The 24,691-nt window shown below is 46.8% G+C and overlaps 1 protein-coding gene across 1 annotated transcript in view; it reads right to left on the bottom strand.

Annotated features, from left to right (window-relative positions):
• Window positions 1–819: 819 nt before the first annotated feature.
• LOC129867911 (large neutral amino acids transporter small subunit 4-like) overlaps window positions 820–24,691 on the bottom strand; it is a gene marked incomplete in the record, with an annotated part of 86,320 nt that continues 62,448 nt past the window's right edge. Inside the window, 6 exon segments of the mRNA XM_055941391.1 lie at window positions 820–2,383; window positions 6,181–6,304; window positions 6,485–6,558; window positions 12,506–12,638; window positions 13,228–13,360; window positions 19,619–19,636. Of these exon segments, the coding sequence (XP_055797366.1) occupies window positions 2,222–2,383; window positions 6,181–6,304; window positions 6,485–6,558; window positions 12,506–12,638; window positions 13,228–13,360; window positions 19,619–19,636 (644 nt within the window).

Below are 24,691 nucleotides of genomic sequence, written 5' to 3' on the forward strand. Positions count from 1 at the left end.
CTTTAAGTAGTTACGTAGGAAAACTGCTTTAAGTAGTTACGTAGGAAAACTGCTTTAAGTAGTTACGTAGGAAAACTGCTTTAAGTAGTTACGTAGGAAAACTGCTTTAAGTAGTTACATAGGAAAACTGCTTTAAGTAGTTACGTAGGAAAACTGCTTTAAGTAGTTACGTAGGAAAACTGCTTTAAGTAGTTACGTAGGAAAACTGCTTTAAGTAGTTATATAGGAAAACTGCTTTAAGTAGTTATATAGAAAAACTGCTTTAAGTAGTTAAGCTTTATTTTGATGTATTACACATGTATTTTCATGAATGTTAAATATTTATATTTCTGTAGTTTGAATTTCGCGCTCTGCTATTTCACCGGATGTTGTCGAGGTGGGTCGCTAGCGGAACACCTGAGCTAGAAAGGTTTTAAACCATATCTTTATGAAGCTCAGCTGGTTGATCAGGTGAAAATAAATAAATAAAAGAACCAGAGAATAAATAGCAGTGATGGATGAATAGATGTTTGGTGGTAGTTGGTCTCCATGGATGAGGTGTGTTTGTGTCAGGTAGTTACCAACTCTAGAACACCTCCCACCATGTCTGTCACCATGGTTACCAGCCCTAGAACACCTCCCACCATGTCTGTCACCACGGTTACCAGCCCTAGAACACCTCCCACCATGTCTGTCACCACGGTTACCAGCCCTAGAACACCTCCCACCATGTCTGTCACCATGGTTACCAGCCCTAGAACACCTCCCACCATGTCTGTCACCATGAGTTAACAAACCTAAAACACCTCCCCTGTAAGGACAGACGCTGGGAGACGAGAGGCAAGTACAGGGAGTGAACATTTAATGGATAACAGACAAGAAACAAACAAGGACAGTGTCTGGACAGGGGAAAACATAGCAACAATAATGGTGAGACGGGGAACAAACTGAGGAGCAGACAGATATAGAGGGGCAATCAACAAAGTAATGGAGTCCAGGTGAGTCCAATATTGCGCAGATGAACGCAATGATGGTGACAGGTGTGCGTAATGGTGGGCCGCCTGGCGCCAGAGAGGGGGAGCAGGATCAGGCGTGACACCCCCATTGTCTGTCACCATGGTTACCAACTGTAGAACACCCCCCACCCCATGGTCCTCAAACCTAGAACACCTCCCACCCTGTCTGTCACCATGGTTACCAACTGTAGAAAACCTCCCACCCGGTCTGTCACCATGGTCCTCAATCCTAGAACACCTCCTACCCTGTCTGTCATCATGGTTACCAACCCTAAAACACTTCCAACTGTCTGTCACCATGGTTACCAACTGTAGAAAACCTCCCACCCGGTCTGTCACCATGGTCCTCAATCCTAGAACACCTCCTACCCTGTCTGTCATCATGGTTACCAACCCTAAAACACTTCCAACTGTCTGTCACCATGGTTTCCAACTGTAGAACACCATCCAATGTCTGTCACCATGGTTACCAACTGTAGAACACCTCCCACCCTGTCTGTCACCATGGTTACCAACCCTGAACTCCTCCCAGAGCATCATCTACAAACTCAGGAGTGCATCCGTCTTAAGATAGCTAGGTGGGACAACCAGGCATAGGATGTAATTTCAGAGCTATGTGAGAAATTAGAAAATGAGAGAGGAGAGGAGGGGAAAGGAGAAGAGAGGAAAGGAGAAGAGAGGAGAAGAGAAGAGGGGAGAGGAGGGGAGAAGAGATGAGAAGAGAGGAGAAGAGAGGAGAGGAGGGGAGAAGAGATGAGAAGAGAGGAGAAGAGAGGAGAGGAAAGGAGAAGAGAGGAAAGGAGAAGAGAGGAGAAGAGAAGAGAACATGAGAGGAGAACTGAGAGGAGAACATGAGAGGAGAACATGAGAGGAGAACATGAGAGGAGAACATGAGAGGAGAACATGAGAGGAGAACATGAGAGGAGAACTGAGAGGAGAGGAGAAGAAGAAGTGGGGGGGCTGATGACCCTTTCCTTTCACAGTCTCTCCCTCTCTCCCTCTCTCCCTCTCTCGTTCTTGTTCAGTCCTTAGTGTCTGTCCAAGGTAGTATGTTTTCATGACAAGAGGAGAAGTTCTTACATGGGTCTCTTCAAAAGTGCGTGTGTGTGTGTACGTATGTGTGTGTGTGGGCGTGTATAGATATCTGTGTGTCCTCTGCAGATTCAAAGTAGAGCAACACTCTTCTCCCTCCCATCTCCTCCCACCTTCCTCCCTCTCTCCCCTCTCTAGACGAAAGCTTCAGGTTTGCTGGACCCGTTGATCTTGAGGTATATCTTGGAGTCCTGGTCTCTGTCCTGTATCCGGCGGTGCAGTGTGCGTCTGAAACACACCAGGTACAGAGGCAGCAGGAAGCCCAGCATACTGACCCCCAACAGGCCTACATTCACCTAGAGCACCATGGGAAATAGAGTTCACTTTAGTTACAACAAGACTTTTGGACCACAATCTTATTACATTCGCCCAGAGCAACAAATAATTTGCTTACACTCCAACCTAAGATTATCAAAAGCCTTGCTATAAAATCTTGGACAACTCAGATTCCTAGATGCCCTTCCAGACTTCCTCCACCTACCCAAGAACGTCGGAGTACAAAAATCAGTTAACCACCTAACTGAAAATCTAAACTTAACCTTGCATAATACCTAGATGCACCTCTAAAACTGTCATTAGAAACCTGCTCCCTAGTATACAGAAAATAAACGAGCCCTAAAGCAAGCTTCCAGAATTTTTTTCCGGGAATGGCGCTCCACCAAATCGGAAGTCATACGACTAGCTTAGAAAGAGAGTACAATGCAATATCAAAAATAGAAAAATTCTTCTCTTTAAATATGCAGGCTCCTCTTCGAATATGTATATTTCTCCAAAGCTCAGTTGTCCTGAGTCTACACAGGACCTCGGATCAACTGAGAGACTTAATCTTGTAAACTCAGTTGTCCTGAGTCTACACAGGACCTCGGATCAACTGAGAGACTTAATCTTATGTTATGAACTCTAACCCTTCCAGCTGTCTACTGGACCTTTTTCCAACTAAACTACTGAAGGAGCTACTTCCTGTGCTTGGTCCTCCTCTGTTGATCATATCCTCTGGATACCAAACTCACAACCAGAGGATGTGGCAGTAATAAAGCCTCTCCAGAAAAAGCCTCTTGATCCGGTAAAAACAAAATAATATTGGGCTATATCAAATCTCTTCTCAATTTTGTTTGAAAAAGGTGTTGATCAGCAACTCTCTGCCTTCCTGAAGACTGGTTTTAGACACCATCATAGTACTGAGTCTGCACTCGTGAAGGTGGTAAATGACCTTTTAATGGCATCAGACCACGGCTCTGCATTTGCCCTCATGCTCCTAGACCTTAATGCTGCTTTTGACAACACATTCTTTTGGAGAGATTAGAAACCCTTATTGGTCTAAACGGACAAGTTCTTGGAGCAACGAACCACCCTTGCTGTCTCTGCCTGGCCGGCTCCCCTCTCTCCACTGGGATTCTCTGCCTCTAACCCGATTACAGGGGCTGAGTCACTGGCTTGGCCTTGCTGTCTCTGCCTGGCCGGCTCCCCTCTCTCCACTGGGATTCTCTGCCTCTAACCCGATTACAGGGGCTGAGTCACTGGCTTGGCCTTGCTGTCTCTGCCTGGCCGGCTCCCCTCTCTCCACTGGGATTCTCTGCCTCTAACCCGATTACAGGGGCTGAGTCACTGGCTTGGCCTTGCTGTCTCTGCCTGGCCGGCTCCCCTCTCTCCACTGGGATTCTCTGCCTCTAACCCGATTACAGGGGCTGAGTCACTGGCTTGGCCTTGCTGTCTCTGCCTGGCCGGTTCCCCTCTCTCCACTGGGATTCTCTGCCTCTAACCCGATTACAGGGGCTGGATTACTCGCTCTCTCTCATGCCATCCCTAGGAAGGGTGCATCACGTCGTCCCAGGCTTTTTTTCTGCTATACTCGACCTGATTGGATTGAGTTACTGACTTAATGTTCCTTCCTGTTCTCAGGCTCGAGCAGAGGGGGAGATCTTTGTGGGCTGTACTCGGCCTTGTCTCAGGGTAGTAAGTTGGTGGTCTGTTGATATCCCTCTAGTGGTGTGGGGACTATACTCAGCCTTGTCTCAGGGTAGTAAGTTAGTGGTCTGTTGATATCCCTCTAGTGGTGTGGGGACTATACTCAGCCTTGTCTCAGGGTAGTGGTCTGTTGATATCCCTCTAGTGGTGTGGGGACTATACTCAGCCTTGTCTCAGGGTAGTGGTCTGTTGATATCCCTCCAGTGATGTGGGGACTATACTCGGCCTTGTCTCAGGGTAGTAAGTTAGTGGTCTGTTGATATCCCTCTAGTGGTGTGGGGACTATACTCAGCCTTGTCTCAGGGTAGTGGTCTGTTGATATCCCTCTAGTGGTGTGGGGACTATACTCAGCCTTGTCTCAGGGTAGTAAGTTGGTGGTCTGTTGATATCCCTCTAGTGGTGTGGGGACTATACTCAGCCTTGTCTCAGGGTAGTAAGTTAGTGGTCTGTTGATATCTCTCTAGTGGTGTGGGGACTATACTCAGCCTTGTCTCAGGGTAGTAAGTTAGTGGTCTGTTGATATCCCTCTAGTGGTGTGGGGACTATACTCAGCCTTGTCTCAGGGTAGTAAGTTAGTGGTCTGTTGATATCCCTCTAGTGGTGTGGGGACTATACTCAGCCTTGTCTCAGGGTAGTAAGTTGGTGGTCTGTTGATATCCCTCTAGTGGTGTGGGGACTATACTCCGCCTTGTCTCAGGGTAGTAAGTTGGTGGTCTGTTGATATCCCTCTAGTGGTGTGGGGACTATACTCCGCCTTGTCTCAGGGTAGTAAGTTAGTGGTCTGTTGATATCCCTCTAGTGGTGTGGGGACTATACTCAGCCTTGTCTCAGGGTAGTAAGTTGGTGGTCTGTTGATATCCCTCTAGTGGTGTGGGGACTATACTCAGCCTTGTCTCAGGGTAGTAAGTTAGTGGTCTGTTGATATCCCTCTAGTGGTGTGGGGACTATACTCAGCCTTGTCTCAGGGTAGTAAGTTAGTGGTCTGTTGATATCCCTCTAGTGGTGTGGGGACTATACTCCGCCTTGTCTCAGGGTAGTAAGTTGGTGGTCTGTTGATATCCCTCTAGTGGTGTGGGGACTATACTCAGCCTTGTCTCAGGGTAGTAAGTTAGTGGTCTGTTGATATCCCTCTAGTGGTGTGGGGACTATACTCAGCCTTGTCTCAGGGTAGTAAGTTGGTGGTCTGTTGATATCCCTCTAGTGGTGTGGGGACTATACTCCGCCTTGTCTCAGGGTAGTAAGTTGGTGGTCTGTTGATATCCCTCTAGTGGTGTGGGGACTATACTCAGCCTTGTCTCAGGGTAGTAAGTTGGTGGTCTGTTGATATCCCTCTAGTGGTGTGGGGGCTGTGCTTTGACAAAGTGGGTGGGGTTAATCCTGCCTGGTTGGCCCAGTCCAGGTGGTATCGTCGGACAGGGCCACAGTGTCCCCCGACCCCCTTTGTCTCAGTCTCCAGTATCTGCTGCAATAGTCTATGTGCCGGGGGGGCTGGGGTCAGTCTGTCCTATCTGGTATAATTCTCCTGTCTTATCTGGTGTCCTGAGTGATCTTAGGTATGCTCCATCTAATTCCCCCCCCCCCCCCCCCCTCCTACCTGGCCTGACGACTCCTTGCTGTCCCCAGTCCACCTGGTTGTGCTGCTGATCCAGATTATGCTGTTCTGCCTGCGGCTATGGAACCCTGACCTGTTCACTGGCCTGCTGTCTTGACCTCAATGCTCGGCTATGAAAAGCCAACTGACATTTACTCCTGAGGTGCTGACCTGTTGCACACTCTACAACCACTGTGATTATTATTTGACCCTGCTGGTCATTTATGAACGTTTGAACATCTTGAAGAACATTCTGGCCTTAATGTCCATGTCCTCTCCAACCAGCACAGCCAGAAGAGGACTGGCTACCCCTCAGAGCCTGGTTCCTCTCTAGGTTTCTTCTTAGGTTCCTGCCTTTCTAGGAAGTTTTTCCTAGCCACTATGATTCTACTTCTGCATTGCTTGCTGTTTGGGGTTTTAGGCTGGGTTTCTGTACAGCACTTTGTGACCTATGCTGATGTAAAAATGTATTTTTAAAGACATTTGATTGATTGTGTTCTGCATGTGTGTGTGCGCACTATGTGTGTGTATCCTCACCCAGAGTGGGTCTCCCTTCAGAGGGCCCATCATGGCCATGAAGAGCGGCTGCTGGAAGAGAGCAAACAGAGCAGACACCAGAGACTGCATCCCTGTCAGACTGCCGAACTGAGACGACGGGTACCTAGAGAGAGAATACAATCCATTTACAGCTTTCATGTAATACCAGGAACTCTCTGTCTCTCTCTCCGTCTCTCTCTCATTATTATTACCTAGGTGTGTGGGTCTCTCTCTCTCTCTCTCACTCACACTCTCTCTCTCACACTCACACACACACACCCTCCCAGGGTGATGCAGTACTCACACAGCAGCGTAGAGACCTCCAGTTGCAGAGTGGATGAACCCTCTCACAACAGTGTGGAGGACAAATGACAAGATCTGAGGAGAGGAGGAACACATCAATTCAGTCAGTCACCAGTTCTGCAGGAGGGCCTAGGGCAAGGGACCTTAAACTATTTTCTCATAGTGTTGTTTTAGCCCTGAATATGATTCATAATGTTGTTTTATCCCTGAATATGATTCATAATGTTGTTTTAACCCTGAATATGATTCATAATGTTGTTTTATCCCTGAATATGATTCATAATGTTGTTGTGGCCCTGAATATGATTCATAATGTTGTTTTATCCCTGAATATGATTCATAATGTTGTTTTAGCCATGAATATGATTCATAATGTTGTTGTAGCCCTGAATATGATTCATAATGTTGTTGTGGCCATGAATATGATTCATAATGTTGTTGTAGCCCTGAATATGATTCATAATGTTGTTTTAGCCCTGAATATGATTCATAATGTTGTTTTAGCCCTGAATATGATTCATAATGTTGTTTTAGCCCTGAATATGATTCATAATGTTGTTGTAGCCCTGAATATGATTCATAATGTTGTGTTAGGCCTGAATATGATTCATAATGTTGTTGTGGCCATGAATATGATTCATAATGTTGTGTTAGGCCTGAATATGATTCATAATGTTGTTTTATCCCTGAATATGATTCATAATGTTGTTTTAGCCCTGAATATGATTCATAATGTTGTTTTAGCCCTGAATATGATTCATAATGTTGTTTTAGCCCTGAATATGATTCATAATGTTGTTGTGGCCCTGAATATGATTCATAATGTTTTATCCCTGAATATGATTCATAATGTTGTTGTGTTATAATATCCATAATATTTATGTATTTAAACTTTTCTTTCACATTTTCAAACATTCCATTTATATTTTACAACGGAGCGATACATTTAGGTGAGTTTTTTCTCGTTTGAGTAGCCTCGTTCCACTGTCAAAAATAAAATTAAACCATCTAGTGTTCAGCGAAATAACAATTCAATGTCAAATACAGGAAGCCTAGCCAAATAATTAACATCCAATCACATTAACCGTTACTCTCTTGTGGGAATTCGACTAACGGTCCATTTGTAGCCAAACGTAGCTGCTGCTCATGTTGGTATCTGTACTGATGGCGCAAAAGCCATGACAGAGAGACATAGTGGAGTGGTAACACCATGACAGCGAGACATAGTGGAGTGGTAACGCCATGACAGGGAGACATAGTGGAGGGGTAACGCCATGACAGGGAGACATAGTGGAGTGGTAACGCGCGTGCAAGCAGTTGCTCCCGACGCCCCTTGGGTACACTGCAGCATCCACCGAGAGGCTCTCGCTGCCAAGGGAATGCCTGACAGCTTGAAAGATGTTTTGGACACTACAGTGAAAATGGTTCACTTTGTTAAAGCAATGCCCCTGAACTCTTGTGTATTTTCTGCACTATGCAATGATATGGGCAGCGACCATGTAACGCTTTTACACCATACCAGGTGCACTGGTTATCAAGGGGCAAGGTATTGACATGCTTTTTTGATTTGAGAGACGAGTTTAAAGTTTTCTTTACTGACCATCATTTTCACTTGTCTGACCGCTTGCATGATGATGAGTTTCTCACACGACTGGCCTATCTGGGAGATGTTTTTTCTCGCCTGAATGATCTGAATCTAGGATTACAGGGACTCTCCACAACTATATTCAATCTGCGGGACAAAATGGAGGCTATGATTAAGAAGTTGGAGCTCTTCTCTGTCTGCATTAACAAGGACAACACACAGGTCTTTCCATCATTGTATGATTTTTTGTGTGCAAATGAACTCAAGCTTATAGACAATGTCAAATGTGATATAGCGAAGCACCTGAGTGAATTGGGTGCGCAATTACGCAGGTACTTCTCCGAAACTGACGACACAAACAACTGGATTCGCTATCCCTTTCATGCCCTGCCTCCAGTCCACTTACCGATATCTGAACAAGAGAGCCTCAACGAGTGTGTGTGGCAGGCTTACAAAAAACAACATTTGAGGGTACACTGACCCTGGTTCTAGAGGGGGTACGCAGCTGGAGGTTTATTGTTTGAAGGGGTACAGGACTATAAATAGTTTGGGAACCACTGTTCTAGGGTATACGGTGCTAGGGTATAAGGTGCTAGGGTATAAGGTGCTAGGGTATAAGTGCTAGGGTATAAGGTGCTAGGGGTATAAAGTGCTAGGGTATAAGGTGCTAGGGTATAAGGTGCTAGGGTATAAGGTGCTAGGGTATACGGTGCTAGGGTATACAGTGCTAGGGTATACAGTGCTAGGGTATACAGTGCTAGGGTATACAGTGCTAGGGTATAAGGTGCTAGGGTATAAGGTGCTAGGGTATAAGATGCTAGGGTATACAGTGCTAGGGTATACAGTGCTAGGGTATAAGGTTCTAGGGTATACAGTGCTAGGGTATAAGGTGCTAGGGTATAAGGTGCTAGGGTATAAGGTGCTAGGGTATACGGTGCTAGGGTATAAGGTGCTAGGGTATACAGTGCTAGGGTATACAGTGCTAGGGTATAAGGTGCTAGGGTATAAGGTGCTAGGGTATACGGTGCTAGGGTATACGGTGCTAGGGTATACGGTGCTAGGGTATACGGTGCTAGGGTATACGGTGCTAGGATATAAGGTGCTAGGGTATAAGGTGTTAGGGTATAAGGTGCTAGGGTATAAGGTGCTAGGGTATACGGTGCTAGGGTATACAGTGCTAGGGTATACGGTGCTAGGGTATAAGGTGCTAGGGTATAAGGTGCTAGGGTATAAGGTGCTAGGGTATACGGTGCTAGGGTATACAGTGCTAGGGTATAAGGTGCTAGGGTATAAGGTGCTAGGGTATAAGGTGCTAGGGTATAAGGTGCTAGGGTATAAGGTGCTAGGGTATACAGTGCTAGGGTATACAGTGCTAGGGTATACAGTGCTAGGGTATAAGGTGCTAGGGTATACGGTGCTAGGGTATACAGTGCTAGGGTATAAGGTGCTAGGGTATACGGTGCTAGGGTATAAGGTGCTAGGGTATAAGGTGCTAGGGTATACAGTGCTAGGGTATAAGGTGCTAGGGTATAAGGTGCTAGGGTATAAGGTGCTAAGGTATAAGGTTCTAGTGTATAAGTGCTAGGGTATAAGGTGCTAGGGTATAAAGTGCTAGGGTATAAGGTGCTAGGGTATAAGGTGCTAGGGTATAAGGTGCTGGGGTATACAGTGCTAGGGTATACAGTGCTAGGGTATAAGGTGCTAGGGTATAAGGTGCTAGGGTATAAGGTGCTAGGGTATAAGGTGCTAGGGTATAAGGTGCTAGGGTATAAGGTGCTAGGGTATACGGTGCTAGGGTATACGGTGCTAGGATATAAGGTGCTAGGGTATAAGGTGCTAGGGTATAAGGTGCTAGGGTATACAGTGCTAGGGTATACAGTGCTAGGGTATACAGCGCTAGGGTATACAGTGCTAGGGTATACAGTGCTAGGGTATACAGTGCTAGGGTATAAGGTGCTAGGGTATAAGGTGCTGGGGTATAAGGTGCTAGGGTATAAGGTGCTAGGGTATAAGGTGCTAGGGTATACAGTGCTAGGGTATACAGTGCTAGGGTTATACGGTGCTAGGGTATAAGGTGCTAGGGTATAAGGTTCTAGGGTATAAGGTGCTAGGGTATAAGGTGCTAGGGTATAAGGTGCTAGGGTATAAGGTTCTAGGGTATAAGGTCCCACACCCTTTTAAGCACCTTCCCCAAACTCAGCCATCTCACGTTTGTGTGGTAGGGGAGATCTGCCCCTTCCCCAAACTCAGCCATCTCACGTTTGTGTGGTAGGGGAGATCTGCCCCTTCCCCAAACTCAGCCATCTCACGTTTGTGTGGTAGGGGAGATCTGCACCTTCCCCAAACTCAGCCATCTCACGTTTGTGTGGTAGGGGAGATCTGCACCTTCCCCAAACTCAGCCATCTCACGTTTGTGTGGTAGGGGAGATCTGCACCTTCCCCAAACTCAGCCATCTCACGTTTGTGTGGAGATCTGCCCCTTCCCCAAACTCAGCCATCTCACGTTTGTGTGGTAGAGGAGATCTGCCCCTTCCCCAAACTCAGCCATCTCACGTTTGTGTGGTAGGGGAGATCTGCATGACCCGACTCTTCCAACAGTGAGACAAACTGCCTGTGGTTTAAACATTTTGCTCTTTTGACGATGACCACTGTAGTGACTGTATCCACAACATGGCTCATTTTCAGAACACATTTACAGAGCACCTCCTGATGAATAATGCAATGCAGGAAAATCATTTTCTGATCTGGGTTCAGCTCAGCTACTTGATCTTGTGTCCTTTTCAAAACGCCAATGTTTTTTCCTGTCAAGTTTGGGCACCCATCAGTGGTCACACGGGATACCTTTTCAAAACTCAGTCAAAAAAAAAATTTCAAAAGTCCCAGCTTTGCCACAGACTTATTAACCTCCTCCAATAAATATTTCCCTGTGGTTGTGCTCTTCATTGACTGCACTGATGCAATCTCCTCTGTAATTTCAAAGTCTGGGGGTTATGCCCTCGTAAGAATATCAACAACTGTGCCGTGTCACGTGCTTCGCCGCTCTCATCCAGGGGCCAAGGAGAAATAGGTGAAATCCTTTACCTTGTCTTTCAACTGTTGTTCCATTTTCTCTGCGATGTCCTCAAATCAAATCAAGTTTTATTTGTCACATACACATGGTTAGCAGATGTTAATGCGAGTGTAGCGAAATGCTTGTGCTTCTAGTTCCGACAATGCAGTAATAACCAACGAGTAATCTAACCTAACAATTCCACAACTACTACCTTATACACACAAGTGTAAAGGGATAAAGAATATGTACATAAAGATATATGAATGAGTGATGGTACAGAACGGCATAGGCAAGATGCAGTAGATGATATAGAGTACAGTATATACATATGAGATGAGTAATGTAGGGTATGTAAACATAAAGTGGCATAGTTTAAAGTGGCTAGTGATACATGTATTACATAAAGATTACATCAACACGCTGTGTGTCACTGTTCGTCTTGACAGGGAAACATTTTCAAACAGCTCTTTCTTGTCGGGGTAAAGTATTGCTGCCGAGTCAATTAAACATTCTTTAATGAATTCTCTCTCAGCGAATGGCTTGCTAGGTTTAGTAATTTTGTGGGACAGTACATAGCTAGCTCTCGCAATTCCATCGTTCGCTGAATGCAGTTTTATGAAAAGTCCTTGCTGCTTTTGCAACTGAGAAAGCAACTCTTTCGATGCTCTTGCCCTCTGCTCAGAAGAAATTCCTATATTTCTCTGCATGCTTCGTCTGGAAGTGTCGGGACAAGTTCTAATCTTTCAAGACAGCGATGCTCTCTTTGCACACTTTGCACACAGCTTTCCCTGATACCTCAATGAAGACATATCCACACTTGCTGGAACACCCTACATTCATTGTCTACTTTCCTTTTCTTTGAAAAACTCATTTTTGCGCAATTTCTAGCTAGCTACTATTTATAACTGTGACGTGTGTGTCGGCTTGTCTGTCCTCGTGCAGTTGTTATCTATACGTGCCTTCAAAATAAATGTCCCAGAAGCGGTGGGAGTTAAATCATTACACAAAGGTGACTATTCATTGGGCTTTTAATTTGAATAACAAATACATTTTTCAAAACTTTACTATCGCAAATTCTTCATGTGATCTGAGCATGATTCCCTGGGCTGTATTGAATCAGATCGCGGGCCACATACGGCCCCCGGGCCGGCCTTTGCCCAGGCCTGGTGTAGGGGCTAGGGTGTGATGCTGTCTGCTATAGAGAGTAGTGGTGGTGTCTAGCTGTAGATCCACTTGAAGGCCTATAGGTGGCGACAGAGCACCACTCACATCTCATTCCTACATCAGCTGTCACCAATTTTGGTCCTGGACAGCTACTGCTGATTGGCCAGGAGAAGGTGAGGAGGCGGCGACTAGTTTGAGTGATAGCTTGATGGAGCACTTACCTGCAGTGGGAGGTTGGGCACCAGGCAGGTGATGCCGAATCCCACCAATAGGACGTTGGTCAGGATGAACGCTCGCATTGCATTGGTCACCTTCTGGATCTGTCTGTCTCTGGGCTTGGCCTTGAGCTGGTCCCTGAGGAGGTTAGGGTTCGAGAGGGGAGAGGAGGTCCGATCTTATACTCAACATCCCATCACACAGACATCATGCTATCAAGAGATCACCTCTCATCAACCCTTAAGCCCTAGGGACCCTTATCCAAACCTCTCAGATCCCCATAGAGGGTAAGGGCTAGTGACTTAACTTACTATGCTGGCTGGCTATACTACAGCATTTGTTTGAGCATTTAAATGAAAGCACTTTATGTATCTGGCTCCCCCCCACCCCCCCCCCCCCCCCCCCCCCCCCCCCCCCCCCCACTTAAAGGTATCGTAAGTATTTGAACAAATTCACTTATAGTTTATTCAAGTAGTCAAAAGTTTAGTAATTGGTCCCACATTCCTAGCACGCAATGACTACACCAAGCTTGTGACTCTACAAACTTGCTGGAAGCATTTTCTGTTTGTTTTGGTTGTGTTTCAGAATATGTTGTGCCCAATGGTGAATAATGTGAATAATGAATAATGTAAATTAGAATGTTTTGGAGGTATGATCTTTGTGCCTCTGAAATGTTCTGTAGGGCCTAGGGGTTAGGATGTAAGGTATAGGTGACATAGTAATTTACTTGCTGCACGGTTCCTCCTCCCCCTCTGCATCTTCACAGTCCTTCAACTTCCAGTCCATAATCTGACCAATCACAGGAGTCGTCATCAGACACAGTAGCTGCAGCATGCCGAAGATAGAGGAGTACAAACTGACTGTGGAGAGAGGAGGGAGAAGGGAGGAGAGAGGAGGGGGGAGAGAGGAGGGAGGAGAGAGGCGAGAGAGGAGAGAGAGAGAGAGAGAGGAGAGAGGATGGAGGAGAGAGGAGAGAGGAGAGAGGAGAGAGGAGAGAGAGGAGAGAGAGAGAGAGAGGAGAGAGGATGGAGGAGAGAGGAGAGAGGAGAGAGGAGAGAGAGAGAGGAGAGCGAGAGGAGAGAGGAGAGAGAGATAGAGAGAAAGAGAGGAGGGAGGAGAGAGAGAGAGAGAGAGAGAGAGAGAGAGAGAGAGAGGGGAGGGAGGGAGGAGGGAGGAGGGAGGAGAGAGGAGAGAGAGAGGAGGGAGGAGAGAGAGAGGAGGAGGGAGAGAGAGAGACAGAGAGAGGAGGAGAGAGAGAGAGAGGTGAGAGGAGAGATAGAGGAGAGATAGAGAGGGAGGAGAGAGAGAGAGGGAGAGGAGGGAGGATGGAGGAGAGAGGAGAGAGGAGAGAGAGAGAGAGAGAGCGAGAGAGAGGGAGAGAGAGAGAGAGGGAGAGGAGGGAGGATGGAGGAGAGAGGAGAGAGGAGAGAGAGAGAGAGAGAGAGAGAGAGAGAGAGGGAGAGAGCGGGAGGAGAGAGAGAGAGAGAGAGAGAGAGAGAGAGAGAGAGAGAGAGAGAGAGAGAGAGAGAGAGAGAGATGGGACAGAGACACAGAGAAAGAGGGGGAGAGAAAGAGAACAGATTATTAGCCAGTCTAATAAATAACTATTCCATGTTAATCCATAGAGTTCCTGGATTTTAGCATTAATGATTACTGTAGTAAGTTAATGAGTAGTAGATCTAGTAACTGATGATAGGCTAGCAGCTACCTAGTACTGGTTTAGCTCAGGGCAAGGGCAGTCAAGGACTGGGCTATGTTGGGGGAGAACATAGAGAATATAGAGGTCTCTAGTGGCCAAAAGGACATATTAGCACTGGCAGCTCCATTGAGGGCTTCCACAATTGTAATGTAGTCAACTGGGTGGGACTTCCAACTTCATTGGCTGATCCCTCCTGGTGACCCTGTTAGAGTCATGTTCAACCGGGTCACCAAGAGGGAACAGCCAATCGTGATTTTTTTTGTTGTTGACAAGGATAGGGTTTAATGCTAGCAGTACCTAACAGTACCTAAGGTTAAAGCAGAGGTAGCCAACCCTCCCTGTGGAGACCTACTGAGTGTGCAGGCTTTTGCTCCTGCCCTGCTGTAACACACCTGATTCAGCTGTTAGAGATCATTAGCTGATGAGTAGAATGAGGTGTGTTAGAGCAGGGCTGGAACAAAACCCTGCAGCAGGGTAGCTCTCCACAAGACACACCCCACTCTGCACTATTTGTTTTCTTTTTTTATTTAACTAGGCAGGTCAGTTAAGAACAAATTCTTATTTTCAATGACGGCCTAGGAACAATGGGTTACCTGCCTTGTTCAGGGGCAGATTTGTACCTTGTCAGCTCGGGGATTCAAACTTCCAACCTTTCAGTTACTAGTCCAACGCTCTAACCACTAGGCTACCAGCCGCCCCATGTTACATGTTAGCAGTCTATACAACCGAGACAGTAGCTAACAACAGGAAAGCTAAGAGACAGACAGGCTAGTCTTAGGTGAGGCTAGGGAAGCTAAGAGACAGGCTAGTCTTAGGTGAGGCTAGGAAAGCTAAGACACAGACAGGCTATTCTTAGGTGAGGCTAGGGAAGCTAAGAGACAGAGGCTAGTTTTAGGTGAGGCTAGGGAAGCTAAGAGACAGACAGAGGCTAGTCTTAGGTGAGGCTAGAGAAGCTAAGAGACAGACAAGAGGCTAGTCTTAGGTGAGGCAAGGAAGCTAAGAGACAGGCTAGTCTTAGGTGAGGCTAGGGAAGCTAAGAGACAGGCTAGTCTTAGGTGAGGCTAGGGAAGCTAAGAGACAGAGGCTAGTTTTAGGTGAGGCTAGGAAAGCTAAGAGACAGAGGCTAGTTTTAGGTGAGGCTAGGAAAGCTAAGAGACAGAGGCTAGTTTTAGGTGAGGCTAGGGAAGCTAAGAGACAGACAGAGGCTAGTCAGGTGAGGCTAGGGAAGCTAAGAGACAGACAGAGGCTAGTCTTAGGTGAGGCAAGGAAGCTAAGAGACAGGCTAGTCTTAGGTGAGGCTAGGGAAGCTAAGAGACAGAGGCTAGTCAGGTGAGGCTAGGGAAGAAAAGAGACAGACAGGCTAGTTTTAAATGGTATATATATTAGTCTAATCCAATAGGGTTTGATGTTGAAACTAGTCCAATAGGGTTAGATGTGATATCTACTGGTCTAGTCCAATAGGGTTAGATGTTATATCTACTAGTCTAGTCCAATAGGGTTAGATGTGATATCTACTAGTCTAGTCCAATAGGGTTAGATGTTATATCTACTAGTCTAGTCCAATAGGGTTAGATGTGATATCTAGTCCAATAGGGTTAGATGTTATATCTACTAGTCTAGTCCAATAGGGTTAGATGTGATATCTACTAGTCTAGTCCAATAGGGTTAGATGTGATATCCACTAGTCTAGTCCAATAGGGTTAGATGTGATATCTAGTCCAATAGGGTTAGATGTGATATCTACTAGTCTAGTCCAATAGGGTTAGATGTGATATCTACTAGTCTAGTCCAATAGGGTTAGATGTGATATCTAGTCCAATAGGGTTAGATGTGATATCTACCAGTCTAGTCCAATAGGGTTAGATGTGATATCTACTAGTCTAGTCCAATAGGGTTAGATGTGATATCTAGTCCAATAGGGTTAGATGTGATATCTACTAGTCTAGTCCAATAGGGTTAGATGTTATATCTACTACCTCAGCCACGCTCAAGGTACTAAACGATATCATAACCGCCATCGATAAAAGACATTACTGTCCTTCGACTCTGTCAATCACCATATTCTTATCGGCAGACTCAATAGCCTCGGTTTTTCTAATGACTGCCTCGCCTGGTTCACCAACTACTTCTCAGACAGAGTTCAGTGTGTCAAATCGGAGGGCATGTTGTCCGGTCCTCTGGCAGTCTCTATGGGAGTACCACAGGGTTTAATTCTCGGGCCGACTTTTCTCTGTATACATCAATGATGTTGCTCTTGCTGCGGGCGATTCCCTGATCCACCTCTACGCAGACGACACCATTCTGTATACTTCCGGCCCTTCCCTGGACACTGTGCTATCTAACCTCCAAACGAGCTTCAATGCCATACAACACTCCTTCCGTGGCCTCCAACTGCTCTTAAACGCTAGTAAAACCAAATGCATGCTTTTCAACCGTTCGCTGCCTGCACCCGCATGCCCGACTAGCATCACCACCCTGGACGGTTCCGACCTAGAATATGTGGACATCTATAAGTACCTAGGTGTCTGGCTAGACTGCAAACTCTCCTTCCAGACTCATATCAAACATCTCCAATCCAAAATCAAATCTAGAGTCGGCTTTCTATTCCGCAACAAAGCCTCCTTCACTCACGCCGCCAAACTTACCCTAGTAAAACTGACTATCCTACCGATCCTCGACTTCGGAGATGTCATCTACAAAATAGCTTCCAACACTCTACTCAGCAAACTGGATGCAGTTTATCACAGTGCCATCCGTTTTGTTACTAAAGCACCTTTTATACGACCCACCACTGCGACCTGTATGCCCTAGTCGGCTGGCCCTCGCTACATGTTCGTCGTCAGACCCACTGGCTCCAGGTCATCTACAAGGCTAAGCTAGGGAAAGTGCCGCATTATCTCAGTTCACTGGTCACGATGGCTACACCCACCCGTAGCACGCGCTCCAGCAGGTGTATCTCACTGATCATCCCTAAAGCCAAAACCTCATTTGGACGCCTTTCCTTCCAGTTCTCTGCTGCCTGCGACTGGAACGTATTGCAAAAATCTCTGAAGTTGGAGACTTTTATCTCCCTCAACAACTTTAAAAATCTGCTATCCGAGCAGCTAACCGATCGCTGCAGCTGTACATAGTCCATCTGTAAACTACCCACCCAATTTACCTACCTCACCCCATACTGCTTTTATTTATTTACTTTTCTGCTCTTTTGCACACCAGTATCTCTTCTTGCACATGATCGTCTGATGATTTATCACTCCAGTGTTAATCTGCTAAATTGTAATTATTCGATTTATTGCCTACCTCATGCCTTTTGCACACATTGTATATAGATTCTCTTTTTTCTACCATGTTATTGACTTGTTTATTGTTTACTCCATGTGTAACTCTGTGTTGTTGTCTGTTCACACTGCTATGCTTTATCTTGGCCAGGTCGCAGTTGCAAATGAGAACTTGTTCTCAACTAGCCTACCTGGTTAAATAAAGGTGAAATAAAAATGTAAAAAAATAGTCTAGTCCAATAGGGTTAGATGTGATATCTAGTCCAATAGGGTTAGATGTTATATCTACTAGTCTAGTCCAATAGGGTTAGATGTTATATCTACTAGTCTAGTCCAATAGGGTTAGATGTTATATCTACTAGACTAGTCCAATAGGGTTAGATGTTATATCTACTAGTCTAGTCCAATAGGGTTAGATGTTATATCTACTAGTCTAGTCCAATAGGGTTAGATGTTATATCTACTAGTCTAGTCCAATAGGGTTAGATGTGATATCTAGTCCAATAGGGTTAGATGTTATATCTACTAGTCTAGTCCAATAGGGTTAGATGTGATATCTAGTCCAATAGGGTTAGATGTGATATCTACTAGACTAGTCCAATAGGGTTAGATGTTATATCTACTAGACTAGTCCAATAGGGTTAGATGTGATATCTACTAGTCTAGTCCAATAGGGTTAGATGTTATATCTAGTCCAATAGGGTTAGATGTTATATCTAGTCCAATAGGGTTAGATGTGATATCTACTAGTCTAGTCCAATAGGGTTAGATGTGATATCTACTAGTCTAGTCCAATAGGGTTAGATGTGATATCTACTAGACTAGTCCAATAGGGTTAGATGTTATATCTAGTCCAATAGGGTTAGATGTTATATCTAGTCCAATAGGGTTAGATGTGATATCTACTAGTCTAGTCCAATAGGGTTGGATGTTATATCTAGTCCAATAGGGTTAGATGTTATATCTAGTCCAATAGGGCTAGATGTTATATCTACTAGTCTAGTCCAATAGGGTTAGATGTGATATCTAGTCCAATAGGGTTAGATGTGATATCTAGTCCAATAGGGTTAGATGTAATATCTAGTCCAATAGGGTTAGATGTGATATCTAGTCCAATAGGGTTAGATGTGATATCTAGTCCAATAGGGTTAGATGTGATATCTACTAGACTAGTCCAATAGGGTTAGATGTGATATCTACTAGTCTAGTCCAATAGGGTTAGATGTGATATCTACCAGTCTAGTCCAATAGGGTTAGATGTGATATCTACTAGTCTAGTCCAATAGGGTTAGATGTTATATCTAGTCCAATAGGGTTAGATGTGATATCTACTAGTCTAGTCCAATAGGGTTAGATGTGATATCTACTAGTCTAGTCCAATAGGGTTAGATGTTATATCTACTAGTCTAGTCCAATAGGGTTAGATGTTATATCTAGTCCAATAGGGTTAGATGTTATATCTAGTCCAATAGGGTTAGATGTGATATCTAGTCCAATAGGGTTAGATGTTATATCTACTAGTCTAGTCCAATAGGGTTAGATGTGATATCTACTAGTCTAGTCCAATAGGGTTAGATGTGATATCTACTAGTCTAGTCCAATAGGGTTAGATGTGATATCTAGTCCAATAGGGTTAGATGTTATATCTACCAGTCTAGTCCAATAGGGTTAGATGTGATATCTACTAGTCTAGTCCAATAGGGTTAGATGTTATATCTACTAGTCTAGTCCAATAGGGTTAGATGTTATATCTACTAGTCTAGTCCAATAGGGTTAGATGTGATATCTACTAGTCTAGTCCAATAGGGTTAGATGTTATATCTACAAGTCTAGTCCAATAGGGTTAGATGTGATATCTACAAGTCTAGTCCAATAGGGTTAGATGTTATATCTACTAGTCTAGTCCAATAGGGTTAGATGTGATATCTACCAGTCTAGTCCAATAGGGTTAGATGTGATATCTAGTCCAATAGGGTTAGATGTGATATCTACTAGTCTAGTCCAATAGGGTTAGATGTGATATCTACTAGTCTAGTCCAATAGGGTTAGATATGATATCTAGTCCAATAGGGTTAGATGTGATATCTAGTCCAATAGGGTTAGATGGTATCTCTACTAGTCTAATAAGCCTGCGGTCTTACCAACTTCCATTCTCTCCACTACAGGAGAGAGAAAGAACAGAGGGAGGAGGAAAAGAAGAGAGGTGCATTTTAAAACACACATGTCCTCAGCATATGTGGCAACTCCTTCAAGACTGTTGGAAAAGCATTCCTCATGAAGCTGGTTGAGAGAATGCCAAGAGTTTGCAAAGTTGTCATCAAGGAAAAGGGTGGCTACTTTGAAGAATCTCACATATAACATATATTTAGATTTGTGTACAATTTTTTTGGTTACTACATGATTCCATATGTGTTATTTCATAGTTGTGATGTCTTCACTATTATTCTACAAGGTAGAAAATAGTAAAAATAAAGAAAAACCCTGGAATGAGTAGGTGTGTCCAAACTTTTGACTGGTACTGTATGTAGAAAACACATATACAATGACACCACTGACATACATGGCAAACATATTTTACCAGATCCTTACCAGATTACTTATTAGATTTTTGTTACAATAATCTTCTCCTGCCGTACAACATTCTCATTTGATTGTCATGATTCTTTTCCATATGGGGTACCCACCAGTGTTGAGGTCCTCTAGGATGTTGTTCATGGCTCACCCAGCCCTAGCAGCAGTACCCACCAGTGTTGAGGTCCTCTAGGATGTTGTTCATGGCTCACCCAGCCCTAGCAGCAGTACCCACCAGTGTTGAGGTCCTCTAGGATGTTGTTCATGGCTCACCCAGCCCTAGCAGCATTACCCACCAGTGTTGAGGTCCTCTAGGATGTTGTTCATGGCTCACCCAGCCCTAGCAGCAGTACCCACCAGTGTTGAGGTCCTCCAGGATGTTGTTCATGGCTCACCCAGCCCTAGCAGCAGTACCCACCAGTGTAGAGGTCTCTAGGATGTTGTTCATGGCTCACCCAGCCCTAGCAGCAGTACCCACCAGTGTTGAGGTCCTCTAGGATGTTGTTCATGGCTCACCCAGCCCTAGCAGCAGTACCCACCAGTGTTGAGGTCCTCCAGGATGTTGTTCATGACTCACCCAGCCCTAGCAGCAGTACCCACCAGTGTTGAGGTCCTCCAGGATGTTGTTCATGGCTCACCCAGCCCTAGCAGCAGTACCCACCAGTGTTGAGGTCCTCTAGGATGTTGTTCATGGCTCACCCAGCCCTAGCAGCATTACCCACCAGTGTTGAGGTCTCTAGGATGTTGTTCATGGCTCACCCAGCCCTAGCAGCAGTACCCACCAGTGTTGAGGTCCTCTAGGATGTTGTTCATGGCTCACCCAGCCCTAGCAGCATTACCCACCAGTGTTGAGGTCTCTAGGATGTTGTTCATGGCTCACCCAGCCCTAGCAGCAGTACCCACCAGTGTTGAGGTCCTCTAGGATGTTGTTCATGGCTCACCCAGCCCTAGCAGCATTACCCACCAGTGTTGAGGTCCTCTAGGATGTTGTTCATGGCTCACCCAGCCCTAGCAGCAGTACCCACCAGTGTTGAGGTCCTCTAGGATGTTGTTCATGGCTCACCCAGCCCTAGCAGCAGTACCCACCAGTGTTGAGGTCCTCTATCTAGGATGTTGTTCATGGCTCACCCAGCCCTAGCAGCAGTACCCACCAGTGTTGAGGTCCTCCAGGATGTTGTTCATGGCTCACCCAGCCCTCGCAGCACTACCCACCAGTGTTGAGGTCCTCCAGCATGTTGTTCATGGCTCACCCAGCCCTAGCAGCAGTACCCACCAGTGTTGAGGTCCTCCAGGATGTTGTTCATGACTCACCCAGCCCTAGCAGCAGTACCCACCAGTGTTGAGGTCCTCCAGGATGTTGTTCATGGCTCACCCAGCCCTAGCAGCAGTACCCACCAGTGTTGAGGTCCTCTAGGATGTTGTTCATGGCTCACCCAGCCCTAGCAGCAGTACCCACCAGTGTTGAGGTCCTCTAGGATGTTGTTCATGGCTCACCCAGCCCTAGCAGCAGTACCCACCAGTGTTGAGGTCCTCTAGGATGTTGTTCATGGCTCACCCAGCCCTAGCAGCAGTACCCACCAGTGTTGAGGTCCTCTAGGATGTTGTTCATGGCTCACCCAGCCCTAGCAGCAGTACCCACCAGTGTTGAGGTCTACAGGATGTTGTTCATGGCTCACCCAGCCCTAGCAGCAGTACCCACCAGTGTTGAGGTCCTCCAGGGTGTTGTTCATGGCTCACCCAGCCCTAGCAGCAGTACCCACCAGTGTTGAGGTCCTCTAGGATGTTGTTCATGGCTCACCCAGCCCTAGCAGCAGTACCCACCAGTGTTGAGGTCCTCTAGGATGTTGTTCATGGCTCACCCAGCCCTAGCAGCAGTACCCACCAGTGTTGAGGTCCTCTAGGATGTTGTTCATGGCTCACCCAGCCCTAGCAGCAGTACCCACCAGTGTTGAGGTCCTCTAGGATGTTGTTCATGGCTCACCCAGCCCTAGCAGCAGTACCCACCAGTGTTGAGGTCCTCTAGGATGTTGTTCATGGCTCACCCAGCCCTAGCAGCATTACCCACCAGTGTTGAGGTCCTCTAGGATGTTGTTCATGGCTCACCCAGCCCTAGCAGCAGTACCCACCAGTGTTGAGGTCCTCTAGGATGTTGTTCATGGCTCACCCAGCCCTAGCAGCAGTACCCACCAGTGTTGAGGTCCTCTAGGATGTTGTTCATGGCTCACCCAGCCCTAGCAGCAGTACCCACCAGTGTTGAGGTCCTCTAGGATGTTGTTCATGGCTCACCCAGCCCTAGCAGCATTACCCACCAGTGTTGAGGTCCTCTAGGATGTTGTTCATGGCTCACCCAGCCCTAGCAGCAGTACCCACCAGTGTTGAGGTCCTCCAGGATGTTGTTCATGGCTCACCCAGCCCTAGCAGCAGTACCCACCAGTGTTGAGGTCCTCTAGGATGTTGTTCATGGCTCACCCAGCCCTAGCAGCAGTACCCACCAGTGTTGAGGTCCTCCAGGATGTTGTTCATGGCTCACCCAGCCCTAGCAGCAGTACCCACCAGTGTTGAGGTCCTCCAGGATGTTGTTCATGGCTCACCCAGCCCTAGCAGCAGTACCCACCAGTGTTGAGGTCCTCCAGAATGTTGTTCATGGCTCACCCAGCCCTAGCAGCAGTACCCACCAGTGTTGAGGTCCTCCAGGATGTTGTTCATGACTCACCCAGCCCTAGCAGCAGTACCCACCAGTGTTGAGGTCCTCTAGGGTGTTGTTCATGGCTCACCCAGCCCTAGCAGCAGTACCCACCAGTGTTGAGGTCTCTAGGATGTTGTTCATGGCTCACCCAGCCCTAGCAGCAGTACCCACCAGTGTTGAGGTCCTCTAGGATGTTGTTCATGGCTCACCCAGCCCTAGCAGCATTACCCACCAGTGTTGAGGTCCTCTAGGATGTTGTTCATGGCTCACCCAGCCCTAGCAGCATTACCCACCAGTGTTGAGGTCCTCCAGGATGTTGTTCATGACTCACCCAGCCCTAGCAGCAGTACCCACCAGTGTTGAGGTCCTCCAGGATGTTGTTCATGGCTCACCCAGCCCTAGCAGCAGTACCCACCAGTGTTGAGGTCCTCTAGGATGTTGTTCATGGCTCACCCAGCCCTAGCAGCATTACCCACCAGTGTTGAGGTCTCTAGGATGTTGTTCATGGCTCACCCAGCCCTAGCAGCAGTACCCACCAGTGTTGAGGTCCTCTAGGATGTTGTTCATGGCTCACCCAGCCCTAGCAGCATTACCCACCAGTGTTGAGGTCTCTAGGATGTTGTTCATGGCTCACCCAGCCCTAGCAGCAGTACCCACCAGTGTTGAGGTCCTCTAGGATGTTGTTCATGGCTCACCCAGCCCTAGCAGCATTACCCACCAGTGTTGAGGTCCTCTAGGATGTTGTTCATGGCTCACCCAGCCCTAGCAGCAGTACCCACCAGTGTTGAGGTCCTCTAGGATGTTGTTCATGGCTCACCCAGCCCTAGCAGCAGTACCCACCAGTGTTGAGGTCCTCTATCTAGGATGTTGTTCATGGCTCACCCAGCCCTAGCAGCAGTACCCACCAGTGTTGAGGTCCTCCAGGATGTTGTTCATGGCTCACCCAGCCCTCGCAGCACTACCCACCAGTGTTGAGGTCCTCCAGCATGTTGTTCATGGCTCACCCAGCCCTAGCAGCAGTACCCACCAGTGTTGAGGTCCTCCAGGATGTTGTTCATGACTCACCCAGCCCTAGCAGCAGTACCCACCAGTGTTGAGGTCCTCCAGGATGTTGTTCATGGCTCACCCAGCCCTAGCAGCAGTACCCACCAGTGTTGAGGTCCTCTAGGATGTTGTTCATGGCTCACCCAGCCCTAGCAGCAGTACCCACCAGTGTTGAGGTCCTCTAGGATGTTGTTCATGGCTCACCCAGCCCTAGCAGCAGTACCCACCAGTGTTGAGGTCCTCTAGGATGTTGTTCATGGCTCACCCAGCCCTAGCAGCAGTACCCACCAGTGTTGAGGTCCTCTAGGATGTTGTTCATGGCTCACCCAGCCCTAGCAGCAGTACCCACCAGTGTTGAGGTCTACAGGATGTTGTTCATGGCTCACCCAGCCCTAGCAGCAGTACCCACCAGTGTTGAGGTCCTCCAGGATGTTGTTCATGGCTCACCCAGCCCTAGCAGCAGTACCCACCAGTGTTGAGGTCCTCTAGGATGTTGTTCATGGCTCACCCAGCCCTAGCAGCAGTACCCACCAGTGTTGAGGTCCTCTAGGATGTTGTTCATGGCTCACCCAGCCCTAGCAGCAGTACCCACCAGTGTTGAGGTCCTCTAGGATGTTGTTCATGGCTCACCCAGCCCTAGCAGCATTACCCACCAGTGTTGAGGTCCTCTAGGATGTTGTTCATGGCTCACCCAGCCCTAGCAGCAGTACCCACCAGTGTTGAGGTCCTCTAGGATGTTGTTCATGGCTCACCCAGCCCTAGCAGCAGTACCCACCAGTGTTGAGGTCCTCTAGGATGTTGTTCATGGCTCACCCAGCCCTAGCAGCAGTACCCACCAGTGTTGAGGTCCTCTAGGATGTTGTTCATGGCTCACCCAGCCCTAGCAGCATTACCCACCAGTGTTGAGGTCCTC

Source organism: Salvelinus fontinalis, chromosome 13 (assembly GCF_029448725.1).
Source record: "Salvelinus fontinalis isolate EN_2023a chromosome 13, ASM2944872v1, whole genome shotgun sequence".
Classification (NCBI taxonomy): domain Eukaryota; kingdom Metazoa; phylum Chordata; class Actinopteri; order Salmoniformes; family Salmonidae; genus Salvelinus; species Salvelinus fontinalis.